Source organism: Mercurialis annua, linkage group LG8 (assembly GCF_937616625.2).
Source record: "Mercurialis annua linkage group LG8, ddMerAnnu1.2, whole genome shotgun sequence".
Taxonomy (NCBI): domain Eukaryota; kingdom Viridiplantae; phylum Streptophyta; class Magnoliopsida; order Malpighiales; family Euphorbiaceae; genus Mercurialis; species Mercurialis annua.
Genome location: NC_065577.1, coordinates 7,576,114 through 7,596,405, shown reverse-complemented (window position 1 = coordinate 7,596,405; position 20,292 = coordinate 7,576,114). Strand labels below are relative to the sequence as shown.

At 32.1% G+C, this 20,292-nt stretch overlaps 1 protein-coding gene and 1 long non-coding RNA gene across 5 annotated transcripts; one reads left to right on the top strand and one right to left on the bottom strand.

Annotated features, from left to right (window-relative positions):
* The first annotated feature begins 8,863 nt into the window (after positions 1-8,863).
* On the top strand, positions 8,864-12,194 carry LOC126659672 (uncharacterized). Of its 4 annotated transcripts, XR_007635047.2 has the most exons (9): positions 8,864-9,175; positions 9,247-9,384; positions 9,570-9,633; positions 10,452-10,487; positions 10,576-10,619; positions 10,841-10,908; positions 11,476-11,547; positions 11,689-11,739; positions 11,940-12,194. It is a non-coding gene; the product is annotated as an uncharacterized LOC126659672 (long non-coding RNA). The 4 variants fall into 4 exon arrangements; XR_008789779.1 differs by lacking the exon at positions 11,689-11,739 and having other exon boundaries at positions 8,869-9,175; positions 9,508-9,633; XR_007635045.2 differs by lacking the exon at positions 11,689-11,739 and having other exon boundaries at positions 8,875-9,175.
* A 524-nt stretch (positions 12,195-12,718) lies between these two features.
* LOC126661196 (proline-rich extensin-like protein EPR1) lies at positions 12,719-15,590 on the bottom strand. Its single transcript, XM_050355014.1, has 2 exons — positions 13,764-15,590; positions 12,719-13,245 (listed from the first exon to the last, which is right to left on the bottom strand). The coding sequence occupies exons 1-2, from the start codon at positions 15,550-15,552 to the stop codon at positions 12,923-12,925; spliced, it is 2,112 nt and encodes a 703-aa protein (XP_050210971.1). The 5' UTR covers positions 15,553-15,590; the 3' UTR covers positions 12,719-12,922.
* Positions 15,591-20,292: the final 4,702 nt, after the last annotated feature.

Sequence of the window (20,292 nt, the reverse complement as noted above, 5' to 3'; positions counted from 1 at the left end):
TCGCTCAAGATTCACTCCTCGTGGGATCGATATCCGACTTCCGGATTATTACAAGTTGCGCTTTTAGCACAACAATACCTAAAGGGTACTCCTGGTCAAGGCTTGTACTTCACCTCCACCAATGACATGCAACTGAAAGCTTTTTCTGATTCAGATTGGGCATCCTGCCCTGATTCACGAAAATCCATCACAGGTTTCTGCGTTTTCTTGGGTTCATCCCTCATTTCTTGGAAGTCCAAAAAGCAAGCAACGGTTTCCAGATCTTCCTCAGAGGCTGAGTATCATGCATTGGCATCAGTTACCTGCGAGCTCCAATGGTTACAATATTTTTTACAGGATCTTCATTTTCCACATCAACTGCTCATGTTTATTGTGACAATTTGTCTGCAATAAAAATAGCAGAAAACCCAGTGTTTCATGAGCGAACGAAGCGCATCGAGATAGATTGCCACTTGATTCGTCAAAAGATTCAAGAACAGTTAGTTCGTTTATTTCCAGTTACATCACAAAACCAGCTCGCACACTGTTTCACAAAGCCCTTACATCCAGCAATGTTTAAGTCTTCAATAATCAAGTTGGGTATACAAAACTTGTATACTCCACCTTGAGGGGGGCTAACAGAATATCTACATCAGCAATCCACCTTCTGCCACTTGTCAATCGTTCATTAGCTACATAGTTAGTTATTTATGCATGTGTAGTGTGTGTAATGCTGAGTCAGCAATCTGTTACAATAACAGAATTAGTTTGTTAGAGGTAGTTATATTTTCTCATTGTATATATAAGCTTATTCGCTGAATCAATAAAGACTACGAGATTATTTTCTTCCAAACACACATTGTGTTAAGGACGAAGTAAAAGAAACGGTCCAAGTACAGACTAAATAAAAAAAACATCTTAGGAATAGAGTAAAGAAAAATAGTAAAGTACCGGGACATTTGAATAGGTTATGCCTGTACATTTTTTAAACAGATCTGCTGGAATTTAAATTCGAATATATTGAATAATTTTTCTAAATTTAGTGTATTTGATCATATGATCTAAATAATAATATAAGATCTTAAAAGAAATTATACTAATTAGGCAAAATAAATGTATCTACCCACAACTCTAACAGTTTTGCTAAATATATCACGATCTTTAAATCTTACCAGTTCGATCTACCATCTTTTAAATCTTTGCCAAATATACCTAAGACCCATTTGCAACTGACATGGCGTGAGATTGTATACGCCACGTAGAATCAATTTCGTACATGTAGATGAACAACATCCCGCAACATCAACTCAAAACTAGTTCTGGATATATTTAGTAAATATCCAAAAGATGAAGGATAAAACTGGAAAAATTTAGGCTGAATCACCAAAAAAAACCCATCTTTTAGCCCCTTTTCAAATGCACCCTGACGTTGCAATTTAATCAGTTGTACCCTAATTCGCACTTTTGGTTTTCAATTCCACCCTCAAGTACTAAATTGATCTCTTTTTTATTTGAAAAAAGTTAAAATAAATCATTCATTTTTAACTTTTTATGTGGAAAAGAGTTCAAACGAGTACTTTATAAGGGTTTTTATGAATTTTTCCCGAATGAAAAAAGTCCATTTTGATTTTGTGGGTGGAATTGAAATCCAAAGGTGCGAATTAGGGTGCAACTGACAAAATTACAACGTCAGGGTGCAACTAAAAAGGAGCTACAAGATGAGGGTTTTTTTGGTGATTAAGCCCAAAATTTAAAGGTCATGCTATTTAGCAAAAACACTTAAAGTTGTGGGTAGATAAGGTCAGTTTGTCTCATAATTATAAGACTAGTTATATAATAACAATAAAAAAAAAATTAAATTAGTACAAATTAAGTAGAGTTTCTTTGTCAATTGAATAACATATGGGTGAAATTTATATAATATAAATTAGTGCAAAGTAGAGTTTCTTTGTCAATTGAATAATAAATCGAATAACATACGAGAGAAATTATGCGTAATAATAAATTAGTGCAAAATATAGTTCCTTTGTCAAAGGAATAAAAAAGAATATTCCATTTTTCCTAGGTTTTAAGCTATGCATATATTCCTCATTTCATCATCAAATCAAATTGAATAGCATATGAAAATCAGTATTCTAAAATCCAAATCATACATGAGATCACAAATCAAATTCATAATGAGATTTCAATAATCCTATTGAAAAAGAAATGGCAATACAATATTTGCTGGTCCAAACAAAAACCAAAGACTTATTTTTCCCCCTAAACATATAATGATTTTTCCCTAAGTTACATATATAAAATTTCAAAATTTCAAGAATAAATTAACAACATATAATTGAGAAAATCATTTAGGAAATGTAAAGGGAACAATAGAAGAAGCAAGCAATCCCTTTAGGCATAAAGAAAATCAAGAAATTATATAACAATAATCTTACAAGCTAGGACTGCAGCTTCAAACACAAAATGCACTGTTAAAGAATTGAGCTAGAAGAGATGAAATTAAGCTCTCTATAGGCTACCATGAATTGATGAATAAAGAAATGCAAAAACTTGGAAAATGTGGTTAATTCAGCTTTTTATAGTAAGATACCAAATTTTGTTGTACAAACTTATCCTTCTAAATAATGTTTACATATGAAAACGTTATTTTTTTATATTATTTTGAATAATCAATTTTAATTTCAAATTAAGGCAAAGTACTAATATCAGTAATATATTGTATGATAATTAGCACAAGGTAAAGTTTATATTGTTATGAATTCAATTTTGTATTTTTAGATCTCATATTTTTTTATAATAGAAAGGGGTCGTTAATTTTTTTAAATAAAGAGTATTTAATCCAACTATGTCTTTAAGGAAAAATTTATTTATATATCCACAACTATGTCTTCTTGGCCAAATATACTATGATTTTTAAAAGATTTACAGTTTGATTCGTCATTTTTCCGATCTTTATCAAATACACACATAGCATATTTAGATATGAAATTTTGCAATATTATAGGGTTAAATATTTTTGTGGTTATCGAACTATATACTTTTTATAAAATGATTATCGAACTATGAAAAGTACAAAATAGTTACCGAATTATTATATTTTTATAAAACTTTACTAAACTATAATAAATTACAAAACGGTTACCGACTATAACTTTTTTTATAAAACGGTTACTGAACTATAGTTCTTTTACAAAATGGTTATTATCTTGTTGGATGGTTGTACAACTTATCCTTATCCACATCTGTACTTCAGTCCGTTTTGTAAAAACGATATAGTTCGATAACCGTTTTTTAACTTTTTATAGTTCAGTTATTGTTTTGTAAAGAAAAAAATAGTTAGATTACCATTTTGTATTTTTTATTATTTGATAACTATTTTGTGAAAAGACTATAGTTCGATAACCACAAAATATTTAACCTCAATATTATATATGCACGTGTATAAAATTTATTGTATTTGAGCCTAAATGAAGTGTACATGAGGCACTTGAAGAGTCGGGAATCGATGAGGGACGCTACTAGAAAACAGCGCTTTAGCGACATACTATATTTCTTTCACTATTTTTTGATTTAGCGACGGAAAATTCCATCGCTAAATTGAGCGGGAATTAGACACTAACATTTCGTGACGGATTTAGCGAAGGAATTAGTCGCTAAATGAGGCGCCAAACTTGGTGCCATTTTTTTTGAGGAATTTAGTGACGGATTTGGAATCCATCGCTAAATTTGGCGATGCTAATTTAGCGACGGATCCTTCAATCCGTATTTAAATTGGCGAGGGACCAATAGTGATAGATTTCAAAATCCGCCACTAAAAATAAATTAATTTAAAAAACATTTTTTACAAAATATTTTACTATTTTTTAAATAATTAAAAACAATAATAAAAATTTATTTTTTTAATAACGAAAAATAATTAAAAATTTATTTTTTTTATTTTTTTAATAATAAAAAATAATTAGAACATAAAACAATTATTTAAAAAAATATTTAAAAAATTACTATTTTAAAAAATAAGTATTTTAAAAAACAAGTTTTTTTAAAAAAAGTATTTAGATAATTATATTCTTTAATAAATGATAATTATTTAAAATGCGGGAGTAAATTTGTGTTCTTTTTATTTATATTTAAATATAATATATATGGATATATAACAAGAATCTGAGTTGGTTAAGATAAAGTTTTGTCTGAGGGAACTTCAGGATTAAGGAGTCTTTGGTGGTAGCAATGGTAGGATGGATGACCTACTAGAAAGTTTGCACAAAATCTCTGGTGGATCGATGTATCGGATGGGTAACCTATCGGGTGATCAATAGATAGAATAATGGTCAAATTAATATATTTTACGATTTAATGAAAATTATTTTTAAAAAAAATAAAAAAAATTGTCGTTAATCCGTCACTAAATGATCGCAGATTTTTGAAAATCAATATCTCATCTGTCGCTAATCAATTAATCGTCGTCGCTAATCCGTCATTAAATTAGCGACAGACTGTAAACCCGTCTCTAAATTAGCGACACATTTTTTTTTTCAGTCGCTAACTGTTTAGCGATGAGGTTTTTAGCGACGGATTTGAGGCATTTAACGACAGAAATTTCCAACGCTAAATGCATGTTTTCTAGTAGTGGGAGCAATCGGAGCAAAATAGAGAAGTTAAGGGCAAGAAAGGCCCTCTTGCGAGCAAGCCCAGCTCCTTGCGCTCGCAAGAGAGCTGCCAAAAGCATGGCGCGTACTAGATAATTCTCTTGCGATAGCAAGAGATGTCTTGCAATCGCAAGAGATCGTGAAAACACACATACCGGACAAGAGATTAGTCTTGGAGCACAAGACCTCGATTACGCTTGCAAGACAGGCGTAGAGTGGAAATATTTTGCAACGAAGTCTCAAAATACCCCGAAAACTAGGAAAAACTCAAGGGTAAGACTGAAATTCACTAGGACATTACCTATTAGGACCAAAAAAAAGTATAAAAGGGCTTCTTTTTGATGAGCCACCATATCTCACATCTTACCTTTTTTTAGCAAAAACTCTAGTTTCATTAGAACTATTTTCCTTAGATCAGTTGGTTTTAATCATTTGTAATCAATATTTTATAGATTCAGGATTCAAATGAAGGTGTCAACTCTATTGGGTATTTATCCCCTATCTATTTGATTCTCTCTTTGATGATTTCTTCTTCAATTATGTTTGTTGCTGTTGATTTTGCCATGAGTCGTTAGACCCTTTGATTGGGGGTAACATAATTTAATCTTTTAAATCTTAGATGTATGTTATAGAATTTGACTCTAGGGAGCGTTTCCTAGAATTTAACTCTAGGGAGCGTTTCCTAGAAAAGATCTAATATACAATAAGTAATTAAGACTTAATTACATGAGAATGATTTATGGATTAGTTATTTCTATGGTTTACTTAATAAGTGGACATTGGTTAGCTAATTGAATTAGGAGAAATTCTTAGATAGACTTGGTCCATCACGTCATCCGTGAACTAAACCTATCACATAAGGATACATCATTAAAATGATGGTAATCTTGTAAATTCGTTTATTACTTATTTACACATTTGAGTAATATTACAAGATTGCCATCATTTTAATGATGTGTCCTTATGTGATAGGTTTAGTGCACGGATGACGTGATGGACCGAGTCTATCTAAAAGTTTCTCATTAGTTAGTAATTACGCTAGGGTGATTTGGCTTAGTTGATTTAATTAAGTTTTTGTTAGGTTATTTGACTCGAGAGAGCTTGACTTATCGTCCTAAACTAGCCAAAACTATAAACCTATCCTTCAACCATTCATTTGTGACATTCATCGGCATTTTGATTGTTAGTCCTCAATCGTTTTTAATCATTTGTTTCATATTCTAGTTTCTTATTTGTGTTTTAATTTCCTTAGTTTATATTGCTTTGTCCTCAATTGATTAATTTAATTCAAACACGATCTTTTTATCCTCTAAACAAACTAGAAGTAGCTTGAACCGGTGCTTAAAATCTTACCTTCCGTGTGGATACAATAACCCGGACCGTCGAGATTGGAAACTAAGGTTTAAGGCAAAAAGAAGCAACAATCAATTAAATTACAAAACCTAATCGGGGTTATGATACAACAAACATCAGTTTTGGCTTGAAATTTTATGTTTAGGTTTTAGAAAAGAGAAATTTGCAGAAAATATTCCGTTTTTCAAAATATTTGTAAAAATACTCCGTTTTTTGAAAAATTATTTGTCTACCTTATTTTTCGAAAAATTTATTTTTTTACTCCGAAATTTATTTTTTTCCTCTGAAAAAATTTGTAAAAATACTCCGTTTTTTTTAACTGTTTGAAACTGTATTATAAACGGTTTCAAAGATGTCAAAGTTTTTTAAAAATACTATGTTATAAACCATTTAAAACTCTATTAGAAACTGTATTTGAAACCGTTTGAAACTCTATTTTTATGAAACCGTTATAAACCGTTTGAAACTCTATTAGAAACTCTATTTGAAACCGTTTGAAACTCTATTAGAAACTCTATTTGAAACGTTTTTATAAAACAGTTTCAAATTGTGTTTTTTGAAACTGTATTTGAAACCGTTTGAAACTCTATTTTTATGAAACCGTTATAAACCGTTTGAAACTCTATGATAAACTGAATTTGAAACCGTTTGAAACTGCGGAGTAAAAAAATAAATTGCGGAGTAAAAAAATAAATATTTATTTTTTTTAGGTACGCTTATAAACTTTCAGTTTTTGAGGTAAATTTATAAATATTTTAGTTTTTTAGGTATTCTCCTAATTAGCCCTTTAGAAAATTACCATGATTTTTCTATTAATTGTAATTTAATTTTTTATAATATTTAAGATTGTATGAATTTTATAATAATGTAATTAATTAATTATAAATTTAATATGAAGGTTGGGTTTGGTTGGATCATTATGTGGTATATAATATGGTTTGATTAGATTAGCGGTGTTGTCATGTCAGCTATTTTTAATGTCTTTTGCCAAGTTGGCAGTGGAGTGGCCGACTTACTAACACAAAAACCAGTTCGGTTCAAAATTGGTTATAAAAGAAACACATTGTCCTTAAGCTGGCTCTGGTAATTTTAAAGATTTGACTATTACTGACATGACTCGTAAAAGTTTGATAATATTAGGTGATTAGGTTTTTATTTAGGCAAAACTCATACGGAATCCCCTCTACTTTACTAGTTTTGTTCGAGAGGCCCCTACCCCAAAGTTATTTACGTTTGGATTGCTGTACTTGGCGAAATTCCGATTCTCAGGTTCTTTTGAGGGACTGGAGGAACAAAAAAATGTAAGTAGAGGGACAAGAGAAAACTAAAAAAGGACCTGAAAATAAAAAATTATATAAGTAGAGGAACCGGAAGAATAAAAAAATAGTATAAGAGCTTCTTAAACAAAAATGATATAGTATAAGCACCTTTAAATGGATTTAGCCTTTTATTTTATAATGGGCTTTAGAACTATTTTCGACATTGTTAAGAGCCATGAAAGAGAATTTGAGAAAAATGCTTCATTTTTAACTTCATTTATTTTCTAAAAAAATATATATATTTATAAGAAGTACTCCAGGTTTAGGACTTTATTCTTTTACTCTCTTGTTTGAATATTTTTGTCTGTATTTTCTAAATTTATAAAAATGCTTTGTTTAATTTTATTTTTAAAAAACCATTAGAAACTGTTAGAAATCTTTTTTAAATAAACTGTTTTAGAAACTGCTTTTAGAAACGGTTGCAATTTGTATTTTCAGAAATCATTTGAAATTGCTTGAAACTATTTGAAACTGTATTTTTTTTTATGACGAGAGAACCTCCGGCGGAGCCCGACCATCTGGCTAAACCCCCGGAGAGGCTAGCCTCGGCATCCCACCGCCCGGACCTCCCACTTAATATGGGCCTTAGCAACTTGTTAAAGATAATCCCACATTGCTTAGGAGAACAAATATAAATGAGTTTATAAGTGTAAAGGTTCAACCACCTATTAACTAGTTCTAGTTATTAGGTCATGGTTGAACCTAAACACTCTCATAAGTATGTGGGTGGATTGTCACATTCTCACCAATTTATAATTAATTACTCCCACCAATATTTCTAATATGGTATCAGAGCGGGTCTGGCTCGGGTTCTTAATTTTTCGGTTGTCCGTCTGTATGTCCAGTCCCAGCGGCCCGGTCCGGTATTGCCGCTGCGTATTAAATCAAAAATTTCAGTGGGTCTGGCCCGGATTCTTAATTTGTCGGTTGTCCGTCTGGATGTTCATTCCCAGCGGCCCGGTCCGGTGTTGCCGCTGCTTGTTAAATCAAAAAGTTTCAGTTTCTGGGGGAGTCAATTTCAAGTGACAACCGGATGTCCAGTCCCGGTTGCACTTGAGGGGGAGTGTTAAAGATAATCTCACATTGCTTAGGAGAACAAATATAAATGAGTTTATAAGTGTAAAGGTTCAACCACCTATTAACTAGTTCTAGTTATTAAGTCATGGTTGAACCTAAACACTCTCATAATTATGTGGGTGGATTGTCACATTCTCACCAATTTATAATTAATTACTCCTACCAATATTTCTAATACAACTCATTCATGAATGCTTCCAATAAGTCCTATTTGTGGAATATGGGATTCAAACATTGGTTCTTTTAAGTCCTATGCTTACTATCCACACTTGTGACCAATTGAGCCAATGGCGGGTATTTGAAACTGTTTTTAACCCTTTTAAAAATTGGTTTACTATTTTTTAGTAACGGTTGTAAACTATGTTTTAAAAACCATTGTAAACTATTTCTAACAAAACATACCGGAACAGGATTTAGAGTAGGAAACCAAAGGCTAAGAGTAAAAAAATAGATTCTGACCACTACACCAAAAAGGACTTTTACCAACGAAATCGAAGAGGCGGTTTCTAAATTCGCCGGTGGTTTCCTATTTTGAAAATATAATGACGGTTTATAGAGGGGGCTATTAATTTCGTCGCTAAACAATATGAGAGTAAAATGACACGCGTAGAGTAATTAAATACTAGCCTCTAGCCTTCTAGAACCTTTCCAAAAAGAAAGATTGTAGAAAACTATTTTCTACCCTAATCAGAAATCAATCGTGAGAGAACCTCACTTTTCCACTCCTCTTTACTCAAAGACAACATCATTTTCCCTCTTCTCTGAATGTATGAAGATCGGAATGTAGATGAAGAACAGGTAAAATTACAATTACATTACAATTTCAATTTCAATTTCAAAATGAAGATTGATTTGATTTTGTGTTTTAGGTTTTGGTAGATTGATTTGATTTTGTAATTACTTGGCCGATTGTGGCAAAAAATGAAGATTGATTCTCTGAATGTGCGAAGATCGGAATGTAGATGAGAGACGATGATATAAGCTCTAAAATTTTGATATCGGTTCAGGTATTGACTCTTTCCTACAAGATTTGTGTAGTTTTTCTTATGTAAGTTATTATCTACAATTATTTTTACAGGATTTGAGTTTGAATGTTGTTGTTTGGCTTTATATTGCTGCTGCTGTTGCAGTTTATGAAAAAAATTCTATTTGTTTTTGTATGTTTGGCTTTCTGAAGAAAGAATTGTTGTAGTCTGCAGAGTTTGATGCTCACTCATATTGATTTTTGATATTTCTTCTGCGAGTGGAAGTTTCAGGTAATGGTCAATTTCCACTCTTCCCATGGCTCATAGATATCTCTTATTCTTGTGGTCAGTAGTCCCAAAATGTGGTTGAATTGACTGTATCATGCAATCTTTAGGAAATAAAGATTATTGATAATAATTATTTTTTTTATTATTTCTTTTTGGTTTGTTAGCTTACTGTCGAGATGTTCTTAGCTTTCATTTGTATATGTCATTTTCTTAAATTCCTAATGTTTATCTTTGGAGGCAAATTGATTGATGAATGATACATGTCTTTAAAGTAACGAATGTAGAGCCTAAATTAAATGTGACTGATATTATAATTCATATGCTCAACTCTAGTGAACATAGATAATTGTTGCTGACTTTACTCATTTGAGCTAGCGGCTCGACCTTCAGTTCTTCAAGGTTATTTTTATGTGGTGTTGCTTTGTTGAATATTTTTTTTTTAATTTGTGTGGTGTGGTAATTTTTGGAGAGTCTTCCAGTTGGGAATTCGATAAAACTGTATACTTTATGCAAATGGAACACATGCACCTAACTTTCCAATTGAACAAGTTAATCTTGTTCCAGTTGATAAGATGCCTCGACTCCAGTTTTCACCGCCAGAAAATGATTTAAGCCTTGCATAATTCTTTTACCACTCTCACTAGAGTTAATAGATACTACTAAATCATTTTGGTAGATCCTATTATATGGCATCCATATTATGCGAGTTTACTCGTCGTTTATGGTGTCCAGATCTGATGTTCTTTGAACTTGTTTTTCCAATTAACATGTGGTTTACATGGCTGTTGTCAAATCATTTTCATCAATTCTTTGTTTTTCAGGAGTACTTTCTTGTGTAGCCACATCAGTACTTGCTGGTAAGTAGGTAGTAGTCTTTCAGGGGAAAACATACCTGTTTAAGTCATAATCGTGATACTAACCCGTGAATTGTCTCTTTTATCGTAGTTTGCGTTCGTATCCAGGTGAACAAAAAAAACAAGGGATTCAAGGTAAGTCCTTGAGCATTTTCCTGGATTTCTTCCTGTTTTCATGCATAGTTATTCCAATTATTATACTTGCACACTTGTTAGAAAGATAATCATGTGAGATACCTTTCTTGCTAAAGGCTAACTTTGTGTTTTCTAATATTATCTTCATTCGAACTTCAGATAGTAAAGAAAATACATGTGCTTCAGTTGTCTATTTACTTTTTGTATTTTGGTCTTTGTAGTGATGAAGCATTGACAGTCCACAAACCTGGAACTCAAACTTAAAAGTTTTTGTTATGCCTCTGACATGGTAAGCAACATACATATAGTTTTATTTGCTTGATAATACTGATATTATATATGTAATGTGTTTGTGACAAAGGGTTAATCTTACAAAGGTATACAATTGCTTATACATGTGTCTGTGTGTTTAGTTTACCTATTTGGTCTTGACTCTTAAGTGTTGTTGTGCTCCTCTAATTTGTTTAGTAATTAGTATGAAATAAAATTATTCTGAGGTCCTGGTAGCTGATTCCAAGTTCTGTTGATGCGTTCACTGATTTCACTACCATTGCAGTTGCAACTATATATAATTTCTTAATTTGTTCATGTATAATTTTGACATTGTCACATCGTTATATCTAATGGAATAAGTTGATATCGAGTTGGATAGTTGGAAAATCATTTTAAATCATATAATTAAGTCTGCCTTTTCATGTGGTGTACATTGGAATGGTTCAGTTAACTAAAAGTGACATTTCATTGCAGGAGTCTGGAAAAAACTATGATCTGTTTTCACTACTAACAATGTTAACACCTCTCTGCCATAAGTCATATCTGGGTCAAATAAAACTAATATCACTAGTTATTATCGCAGATCCTAATGTTCACATCGTATGGATAGAGAATGCAGATGCTAGATTGAAGGCCCTTTGTGATATTGAGCCAGGTTTGTTTTATGAAGTGCATTTTCTATTATAATATGATGTCTAGTTACTATTGAGCTGTTGAGCATGGAAATGAAAACGCCAAGTTTCAGAAGCATTTAGTTTACTAGTTGTTTAGATTAAAACTTTTTTGTTGCATGCAGACTCTATTCTGAATTTTGAACTTTGCTCTGCTGAATTTCATTTAGTTCAAGGTTTGTTTTGTTTCCATACCACATCATGTTTAAACAAATTTCATTTCATGTAGCTTGCTTGAGTTATCGAAGCTTAGTTGTAGTTGATTTTATATATGGCTAGTTTATTAGGATGTTGTTATTAAATATTGCATTAATAATTTGCTTCATTCTATTTGTTAATAATTTGATTACAATGGCTGTTCTTTTTTGTTTTACAGCATGGAGTAGGCAAAGAACAATATTGTGCTCATACACTCAAAGCATCAACAGTTATATTGCAGTTATTGAAGATGAAGAAGTAGAAATTGTATTCATTCAAATTATCAGTTTATGTTTTATTTTACTCGTACACTTGGAGTATCAATGGTTATAACTAGCCTTATAAGCTTTGTAATTCTATATACATATTCTGTGACTTTTATTTTGATGTAATCAAATTTTAGTAGTACAATGTGATGTACTTTTAAGACCCATGTTTTGTTGTAGTTCATAAAGGTCTAAAAACCGCCTCTAGAATCAATTTGTTTTAGCTTATCGGGGTGGATATAAATTATAGTAACAGCACTGGCTAATGCTCTGTTTTAGATTTAGGGGCGGTTATAACCACCTCTACTGACTCCTCTTTGAAATACTGTTTTGCCTTGTAGGGGCGGTTATAACCGCCCCTACATATCGCCGTTATTTTCGTATTTACCCCGGCACTTGCTGAAACCGCCACTATTCTGTAGCGACAGCTAAAACAGCAACGCTTTTGAGACGCTTTTGAAAACCGCCTCTACAGTTTGTAGGGGCGGTTTAAACCGCCCCTATACCCAAATTTGACCGCCTCTGTAGATTCAATTTCTTGTAGTGGACGTGTGCTGGAGTAATGTTTTCAAATTAAAGTTTTTGAGTTAGATTTTGGAAAGTTTTAGTTATTTTTATAAACATCCCATGTTGAAATGCAAATTAACATTATCATATATATTTATGAAATGATGACTTGTAAGTTGCAATATCATAAAAGAATACACATGTTTATATCAGATCAAAATTACAGATCTCTTAATGAATGAAATTACAAATGAAAATAATTCAACAGAAGAACAACCAACAACAAACAAAGAATTATTAAAAATAAAATAAACAAAGCAATTAGAATCAAATCAATTTCGATTCCAAAAACTCTAAAACAAAACAAAATTCAATGAAAAAACAAACCCTAATAACCAGTAGTAGGGGTTGGTTTAGTCTCACAAGTGTAGAAAAAAGGACCAACATAATATAATTTCATTTTCTTCTCGGAAAGGATGCGGTAAGAAGAAAAAGGAGCACCAGAAATTCCTTTGTTAACATCTGTAGCAAAACTGCAAGATTTTAATGGAGATTTTTCAAGTTTGACAGTGCAGTCTTCTACCTTCAAATTATTATACAATCCTTTGAAGAAATAACCCTTTGCATCAGTAGGACCGGTCAAGCATGAAAACGGTGTCGTCTTGTACCCACTCTCGTCTATGACTGAACATGTTATTCTTGCCACAGCACCTGCATAATATGAAACTTAAATTCAAGTTCTACTCGATTCTAAAATTTAAAAATTGAAAAATTTAAATTGATCTCAACCGATCGAGTTTTATTTCTGGAGAACGAATTTGAATTAGTAAAATAATTGATAATTGTGTTTGACTCGATTATATATATCATAAAAATCTATTTTAGTTTAAAAAATAAAAGTATAACTATAAATATGTATAATTATAAAGGATAAAAGAACAATTGAGTAAAAGTCGGTTAGACTCGAGAGGTTGAGTATGTTGATGTTCAAACTCGAGTATAGATCGAATTCGAACTCGACTCGCTAATTGACTCAAGTGGGTCGAACTAACTCGATAAATATTGAGTCGATTTTCAGTATTTTGCGAGGAAATTTTGAGTAGTTTTTTAAGTTGACCCGACTCGGTTACATCCCTTAGTGAATGTAAGCATATGAGCTATTTTGCTCACCCGGTAGATTGTACCTCGACGAATTAAAAAAAAAAACATTGACGGAATGTAGATATTACCTGCAAGAGGAAGGTAAGTAGAACCCGATTTGCACATGACAAGACCTTCTATGCCAATTCGGAGAGGATTTTCCATCTTTGGACTGTATCCATAGCTTGGTTTGACAGTATCTATTTTAGGTTTTGGGACATATCCATAATCAAGTTTCTTAAGATCAGGTTTTGGAAGATAACCATAATTTAATTTGTCAGTTTCTGGTTTAGGAATAGTCAACTTTGGTTCTTCAGGTTTTGCTTCATAGTACTTAGTATCGGGTTTTACAGTTTCTGATTTGTCTTCTGGACTATATTCTTCAGGCTTTGATTTAGGATAGGTGGTTTCAGAAGTATACGATTTAGGCTTTGGGCTTTCTTCAGGTTTTTCATAATCTGAATTTGGTTTATTAGGATAAGTCACGTCGGGTTTTGTGGTATCTGATTTAGGTTTTGGGCTATATTCTTGTGGTTTTGATTTGGGATAGACAGTATCGGGTTCAACTTCAGATTTTGGAGTATATTTTTCATCGGGTTTGACATAAGCAGGCTTTGGTTCAGGAGTGTAGGTTTTCTCAGGTTTGACATAAGCAGGTTTTGTTTCGGGCTTATATGTATTTTCAGGTTTGACATCAGCAGGTTTAGATTCATGAGTGTAGACATTTTCAGGTTTCACATCAGCAGGCTTTGATTCAGGAGTATAGACATTTTCGGGTTTGACATAAGTAGGCTTCGGTTCAGGAGTGTAGACAGTTTCAGGTTTGACATCGGCGGGTTTTGGTTCGGGAGTGTAGACAGCTTCAGGTTTGACATAAGCAGGTTTAGGTTCAGGAGTGTAGGTATTTTCGGGTTTGACATTAACAGGTTTAGGTTCGGGAGTGTATGCATTTTCGGGTTTCACGTCAACGGGTTTAGGTTCTTGAGTGTAGACATTTTCGGGTTTGACATCGGCATGTTTTGGTGCAGGAGTGTAGACATTTTCGGGTTTGACATCGGTAGATTTTGGTGTAGGAGTGTAAACATTTTCCGGTTTGACATCGGCAAGTTTTGGTTCAGGAGTGTAGACATCTACAGGTTTGACATCTACAGGTTTTTGTTCAGGAGTGTAGACATTTTCGGGTTTAACATCGGCAGGTTTTGGTTCAGGAGTGTAAACATTTTTGGGTTTTACATCAGCAGGTTTTTGTTCAGGAGTGTAGACATTTTCGGGTTTCACATAAGTAGGTTTTGGTACAGGGGTATACACATCTTCGGGTTTGACATAAGCAGGTTTTTGTTCAGGAGTGTAGACATTTTTGGATTTCACAGTATCAGGTTTTGGTACTGGCGCGTAGACATCAGCAGGTTTTGGTTCAGGAGTGTAGACAGTTTCTGGTTTGACATCGGCGGGTTTTGATTCGGGAGTGTAAACAGGTTCAGGTTTGACATAAGCAGGTTTAGGTTCGGGAGTATAGGCATTTTCAGGTTTGACATCAGCAGGTTTAGATTCGGGAGTGTAGACATTTTCTGGTTTGACATCAGCGGGCTTTGATTCAGGACTATAGACCTTTTCAGGTTTTTCGGTGTCAGATTTTGGTTCAGAACTATAGTCATTTTCGGGTTTGACATCAACAGATTTCGGTTCAGGACCGTAGACTTTTTCGGGTTTTGCAATATCAGTTTTTGGTATAGAATTATAGATATTTTCGGGTTTGGGAACTGAGCTATAACTATTATCCGGCTTGGGGGCGACATAGCCGTAGTCCCTGGCAGAAGCAATAGCTAGCAATGATAAAAGGAGGATAGAGGAACAAAAGAAGAAATGGGTGACTGCCATGGCTGCTATGGCAAAGCTCCAATGGAGAAGAAGAGATTATGGGTGAGTGATGCGATGAACTACTATTTTCATGGCTTTTTATAGTTGCAACTTAGAAGAAAGTGGTCAATTAATGGCCAGTTTGTCATTAAAATGAACGTGGAGAGCTTTATCTAGAGAATGTCTTTGCCATGTCTTATAAATGCAACGTGACTAGCAAACCTCTTAATATTGGCACTGATGCACGATTCTCTTTTTATATATTCTTTAAATTTATAAAATCTGATAGAATTCAAATTGTAATTTAAGACTTAAGTTATATATGATAAATTTCTATTAATTAAACATTATTTTAGTAAAATTTTAGAGTTAAAAAATTAGAGAATGTGTTTGAATATTTCAACTAGATTTACATCCATTAGCGTATAATTTGTCTCGCTATCAATCAATAAAATTAGACTAAAAATATAAATAAGCCGATTACACTTCATCAGAGTGAAAACTAATAAAGAAAAGGATTAATTCTATTAAAAATCACGACCTTTATAAAAAGTTTTATTTCAATCATAATTTTAAAAAGTTGGCATTTTAAATCTATCATCAAAGTGAAATTCGGTGTATTTTTTCTGACGAAAAATTATTAATCCTACGTACTCTAACCGAAAGATAATAATATTTGGAGTTGATTTATAATTTGCATCTTAAATTAATGGTTTAATGAAGAATTTAGTAAAAAATAATACATTAAAATGATAGATTTAAGAAAAAGGCCTAATACCTCAAAACCCCCCGACCTTTTAGCCCCGTTTCAATTCACACCCTGACGTTGAAAACCGGTCAATTTTACTCTATTTTGCATTTTCTCGTTTCAATTGTACTCAAATTTTTTAATTTTTCATAATTTTTTTGTTTAAATGATGAAATCATTTAATTAACTAATTTTAAAGATAAAATTAAATTTATTTCCATTGAAAAAAGTACAAATAAATCTTTTATTTTTAAAAACTAACTAAAAAACATAATCAAATTAAAACTAATTTAAATTTTTAATTAATTTAATTAAATTTAAATAAATTTTCAACATATACAATTAATATATGCTAGACATGGACAATGTTTTTTAATTTTTTTTTAAACGAAAAAAACGTCAATTTAATATTTCAGAGTACAATTGAAACACTAAAATGCAAAATAGGGTAAAATTGACCAGTTTTCAACATCACGGTAGGATTGAAACGGGGCTAAAAGGTCGAGGTTTTTTGAGGCATTAGGCCAAAAAAAAAATGAAAGGTTATGGTTTTATATGGCAACTTTTAAAGGTCGTGATTAAAATGAAATTTCGTGTAAAGGGTGTGATTTTTTATGAAATTAACCCTAAAGAAAATCAAAATTTGAGCTGAAAATGAAAAAGCTCGTGAGTTGGAATAGCTCGACGAGATGCTCATGAAACTAGTTTTATTTATATATATTTTAATGGTTATAGTTTCACATTACGTGCTCAATTTATTATATTAATTAAACTCATTAATAATTATATCATTTTGTTTTATTTAAAATCAATGATAAATTAGTTGAAATTTTCATTGCAAACAAATTAATATTTTTGTTTAATAATTTTTAAAATTAGTTGACGTCAATAACATTTATTTAGAATTTATTATATAAATTAAATTTATTATGATTATATCATTTACTTTATGTACAAGTAATGTTATGTGATTACTTTGATCCCGAAGAAAAACTCTCCTGAGGAGATGTCTGACTGGAGGCCCATTTCTTTATGCAATGTTTTGTATAAAAGTTCTGCCAAAGTTTTAGCAAACAGGATGAAGGTGTTGATGCCTATCGTGATTTCCGAGAATCAAAGCGCATTTGTGGAAAATAGATTAATAATTGATAACTTTATCATTGCCTACAAGATTGGTCACTATCTGAGATGTAAGCGGAGAGGGAAGTTCGGTTTAGCGGCCCTGAAAATTGACATGAGCAAGGCGTTTGATAGGATTCAGGGGAGTTTTGTTAAACATATGATGGAAGGGTTGGGTTTTAATAGCCGCTTTACTGAGTTGATCTTGACTTGTATTACTACAGTCAAATACACTTGCGTTGGTGGTTTTACAGAGATGGATCCTATCATTCTGAGTCGGGGTTTGAGGCAAGGAGATCTTTTATCGCCCTATTTGTTTATAATTTGTGCGGAAGGCCTGAGCTCGTTGCTAGTTCAGGCAGAAAGGAGGGGCAGTATTCACGGTGTTGAGATTTGTAGGGGTGCTCCGTCGGTTAGTCACTTGTTTTTCGCTGATGACTGCTTTTTGTTCTTCAGAGCTTCTATGTCAGAAATGGAGGAAGTCAAAAGGGTGTTGGATCGGTATGAAAATTTGTCTGGCCAAGAGGTTAATTTTCAGAAATCTAAAATTCAATTCAGCAGTAATGTGTTTGCAGCAGATAGGATTGATATTAGCAGTGTTCTTAATGTGAACAACCCTGATGGCCAAGGCAATTATCTTGGGCTGCCGTCTCTTGTGGGCAAAAACAGGCGTGAAATTTTTGGTTTTATTAAGGATCGTGTGTGGAATAAAATCAAAAATTGGAACTCAAATTTTTTTTCTCGAGGGGGTAAAGAGATTTTTATCAAGACTGTTACCCAGTCTATGCCCAACTATGTCATGAACGTCTTCCTAATTCCTCAACGGCTTTGTGACGAGCTTGAGCGGATGATGAATTTGTTTTGGTGGAGGCGAGACCAAATTGCGAAAAAAGGAATTAATTGGGCTCCGTGGAAGAAATTATGTATTCCAAAAAAGTATGGTGGGATGGGGTTCAAAAAAATTAAGGAATTTAATGTGGCTATGCTCGCAAGACAAGTATGGAGACTTGTTAGTGTCGAAGATAATATAATGTTGAAAGTCCTCAAAGTTAAATATTTTCCAAACTCTTCTTTGGAGGCTGAGTTGGGGCGCAATCCGAATTATGTATGGAGGAGTATTTTGAGGCTCAAGAGGGAATGAGAAAGGGTGCAAGACTTCGCATCCGAAATGGTAAAAAAGCTAGTATTTGGTCTTCTCCATAGCTAGTTGATCCAGTTAATGGTTACGTGCATACTGCTACTCCTCCTAACTTAGAAAATGCAAAGGTTGGCTTAGAGATCAGGACAAGATCGTGGTGGAGTCGGATGCTATGTAAGCTGTGTTAGAAATTCGTAATCCGAGCTTGGTGGATCCGGAGTTGCTTGTAGAAGATTGTTTGGATTTAGAAAAGCAGTTATATAATGTTATTTTTTCTTTTGTGAGGCGATCTGCGAATCAAGCAGCGCATATATTAGCGCAAAATGCTCGTTCCATTTCAGGTCATCAGGAGTGGTTCTGTCACTTCCCTGAGTATCTTACTTCTGTAACTGCTTTTCATTGATTTATTGAAATCTCTTTTATTCAAAAAAAATGTATTATAAAATTTAAAAAATAATATAAAGTAATTGGTTTTTTTATGTTTTTATTACTCTCCTAATATGATTCGTTAATTTAAATTTTATTAATTTATTATTTATTACAAAATAAAGAATAATTTAAAAATTACATAACATGTATAAAAAATTGTACTAATATTTATTCTTATTGTAAAGAAAAAAGTCATAATATATATTTTTATTATTAATTAAAAAAGGCGGTTTTTGAACAAAAATAAAAATAATTATGTAATAATAATACACATGGGTGACTTCACTTTTAAACCATTAATTATTATATTTTGAATTTGTTGCATCTATTAAATGTTCATGTTAATACTTTATTACTAATTGATTACTATTAAATAATTTATGGTCATTAATTAATAAATTATTTTTAAATTTTAATTACAGCGATATCCACCTTTTAAAAATAATCACATCGCATACTTTTGAAGATTTAATATTATTGTCGATCTCTTTTTTTTGTCAAAGATTGAACTTCATTAAAATGAAGAAAGATATATATACAAATAGGAAATAACTCCTCAACACTAATGAGTAAGTCATTTCAAGGTAAAATGATGAGAACTGCAAAGCAGTCATCCACAAGGGCTTTTTAGCCACCAAATGGGCCACCCAATTAAAATCTAATTTTCGGAAATCGAAAAACTAGATCAAAGATATCAACTAAAACTACTCCAGTATTCTTGACGATGATGTCTGAAACAACAACTCCTCCATTGTTGTTGTAGTCCTAGTGCATCCACCGCTAAGAAACCATCGTGCCTATGCCACAATTGAAAAAACCAAATCGAAGCAAAAAATAATAAAACAAATAATTTGCCATTAAAATAGGTCTATAGCTACTTTTTTTTTTTAATAAATGTTATTTTATCCACTTATCACTATTAAATGAATAGTAATGACATTCATCCAATAGTGAAGTAGATAAAATAAATAAACACAAAGTAACTATAGAAACGGCCATAGAAATTAGATTTTGTATATCACCGCCATACTAGATAAATTGAATATGGAAACATTACTAAACAATCAAATATCTCAATATTTATTTAAAATATTGAAAAGTTGATGAAAATATTAATTAATTTTAGATAAAGGATTAATAAAAAATTGAAATAATGTACTTGAATAATATAGTTGATGAAAAGTACGCTACGACAGGTTTATTTTATTTTTTAAAAGAAGAGATAAATATATATTTTAATTAAGTTTATTTGTATTAAATGAAATTGCTGACTGGAAGTTTTAAATTTGGTTTTTAGGGCAAATTGAAAATGGCTCTACAATAAAAA

Coding starts and splice junctions, on each gene's coding strand:
- LOC126661196 (XM_050355014.1), bottom strand. CDS start 15,552: ATGGCAGTCACCCATTTCTTCTTTTGTTCCTCTATCCTCCTTTTATCA. Junction 13,246..13,763: donor TACTTACCTTCCTCTTGCAG/GTAATATCTACA, acceptor CATATTATGCAG/GTGCTGTGGCAAGAATAACA.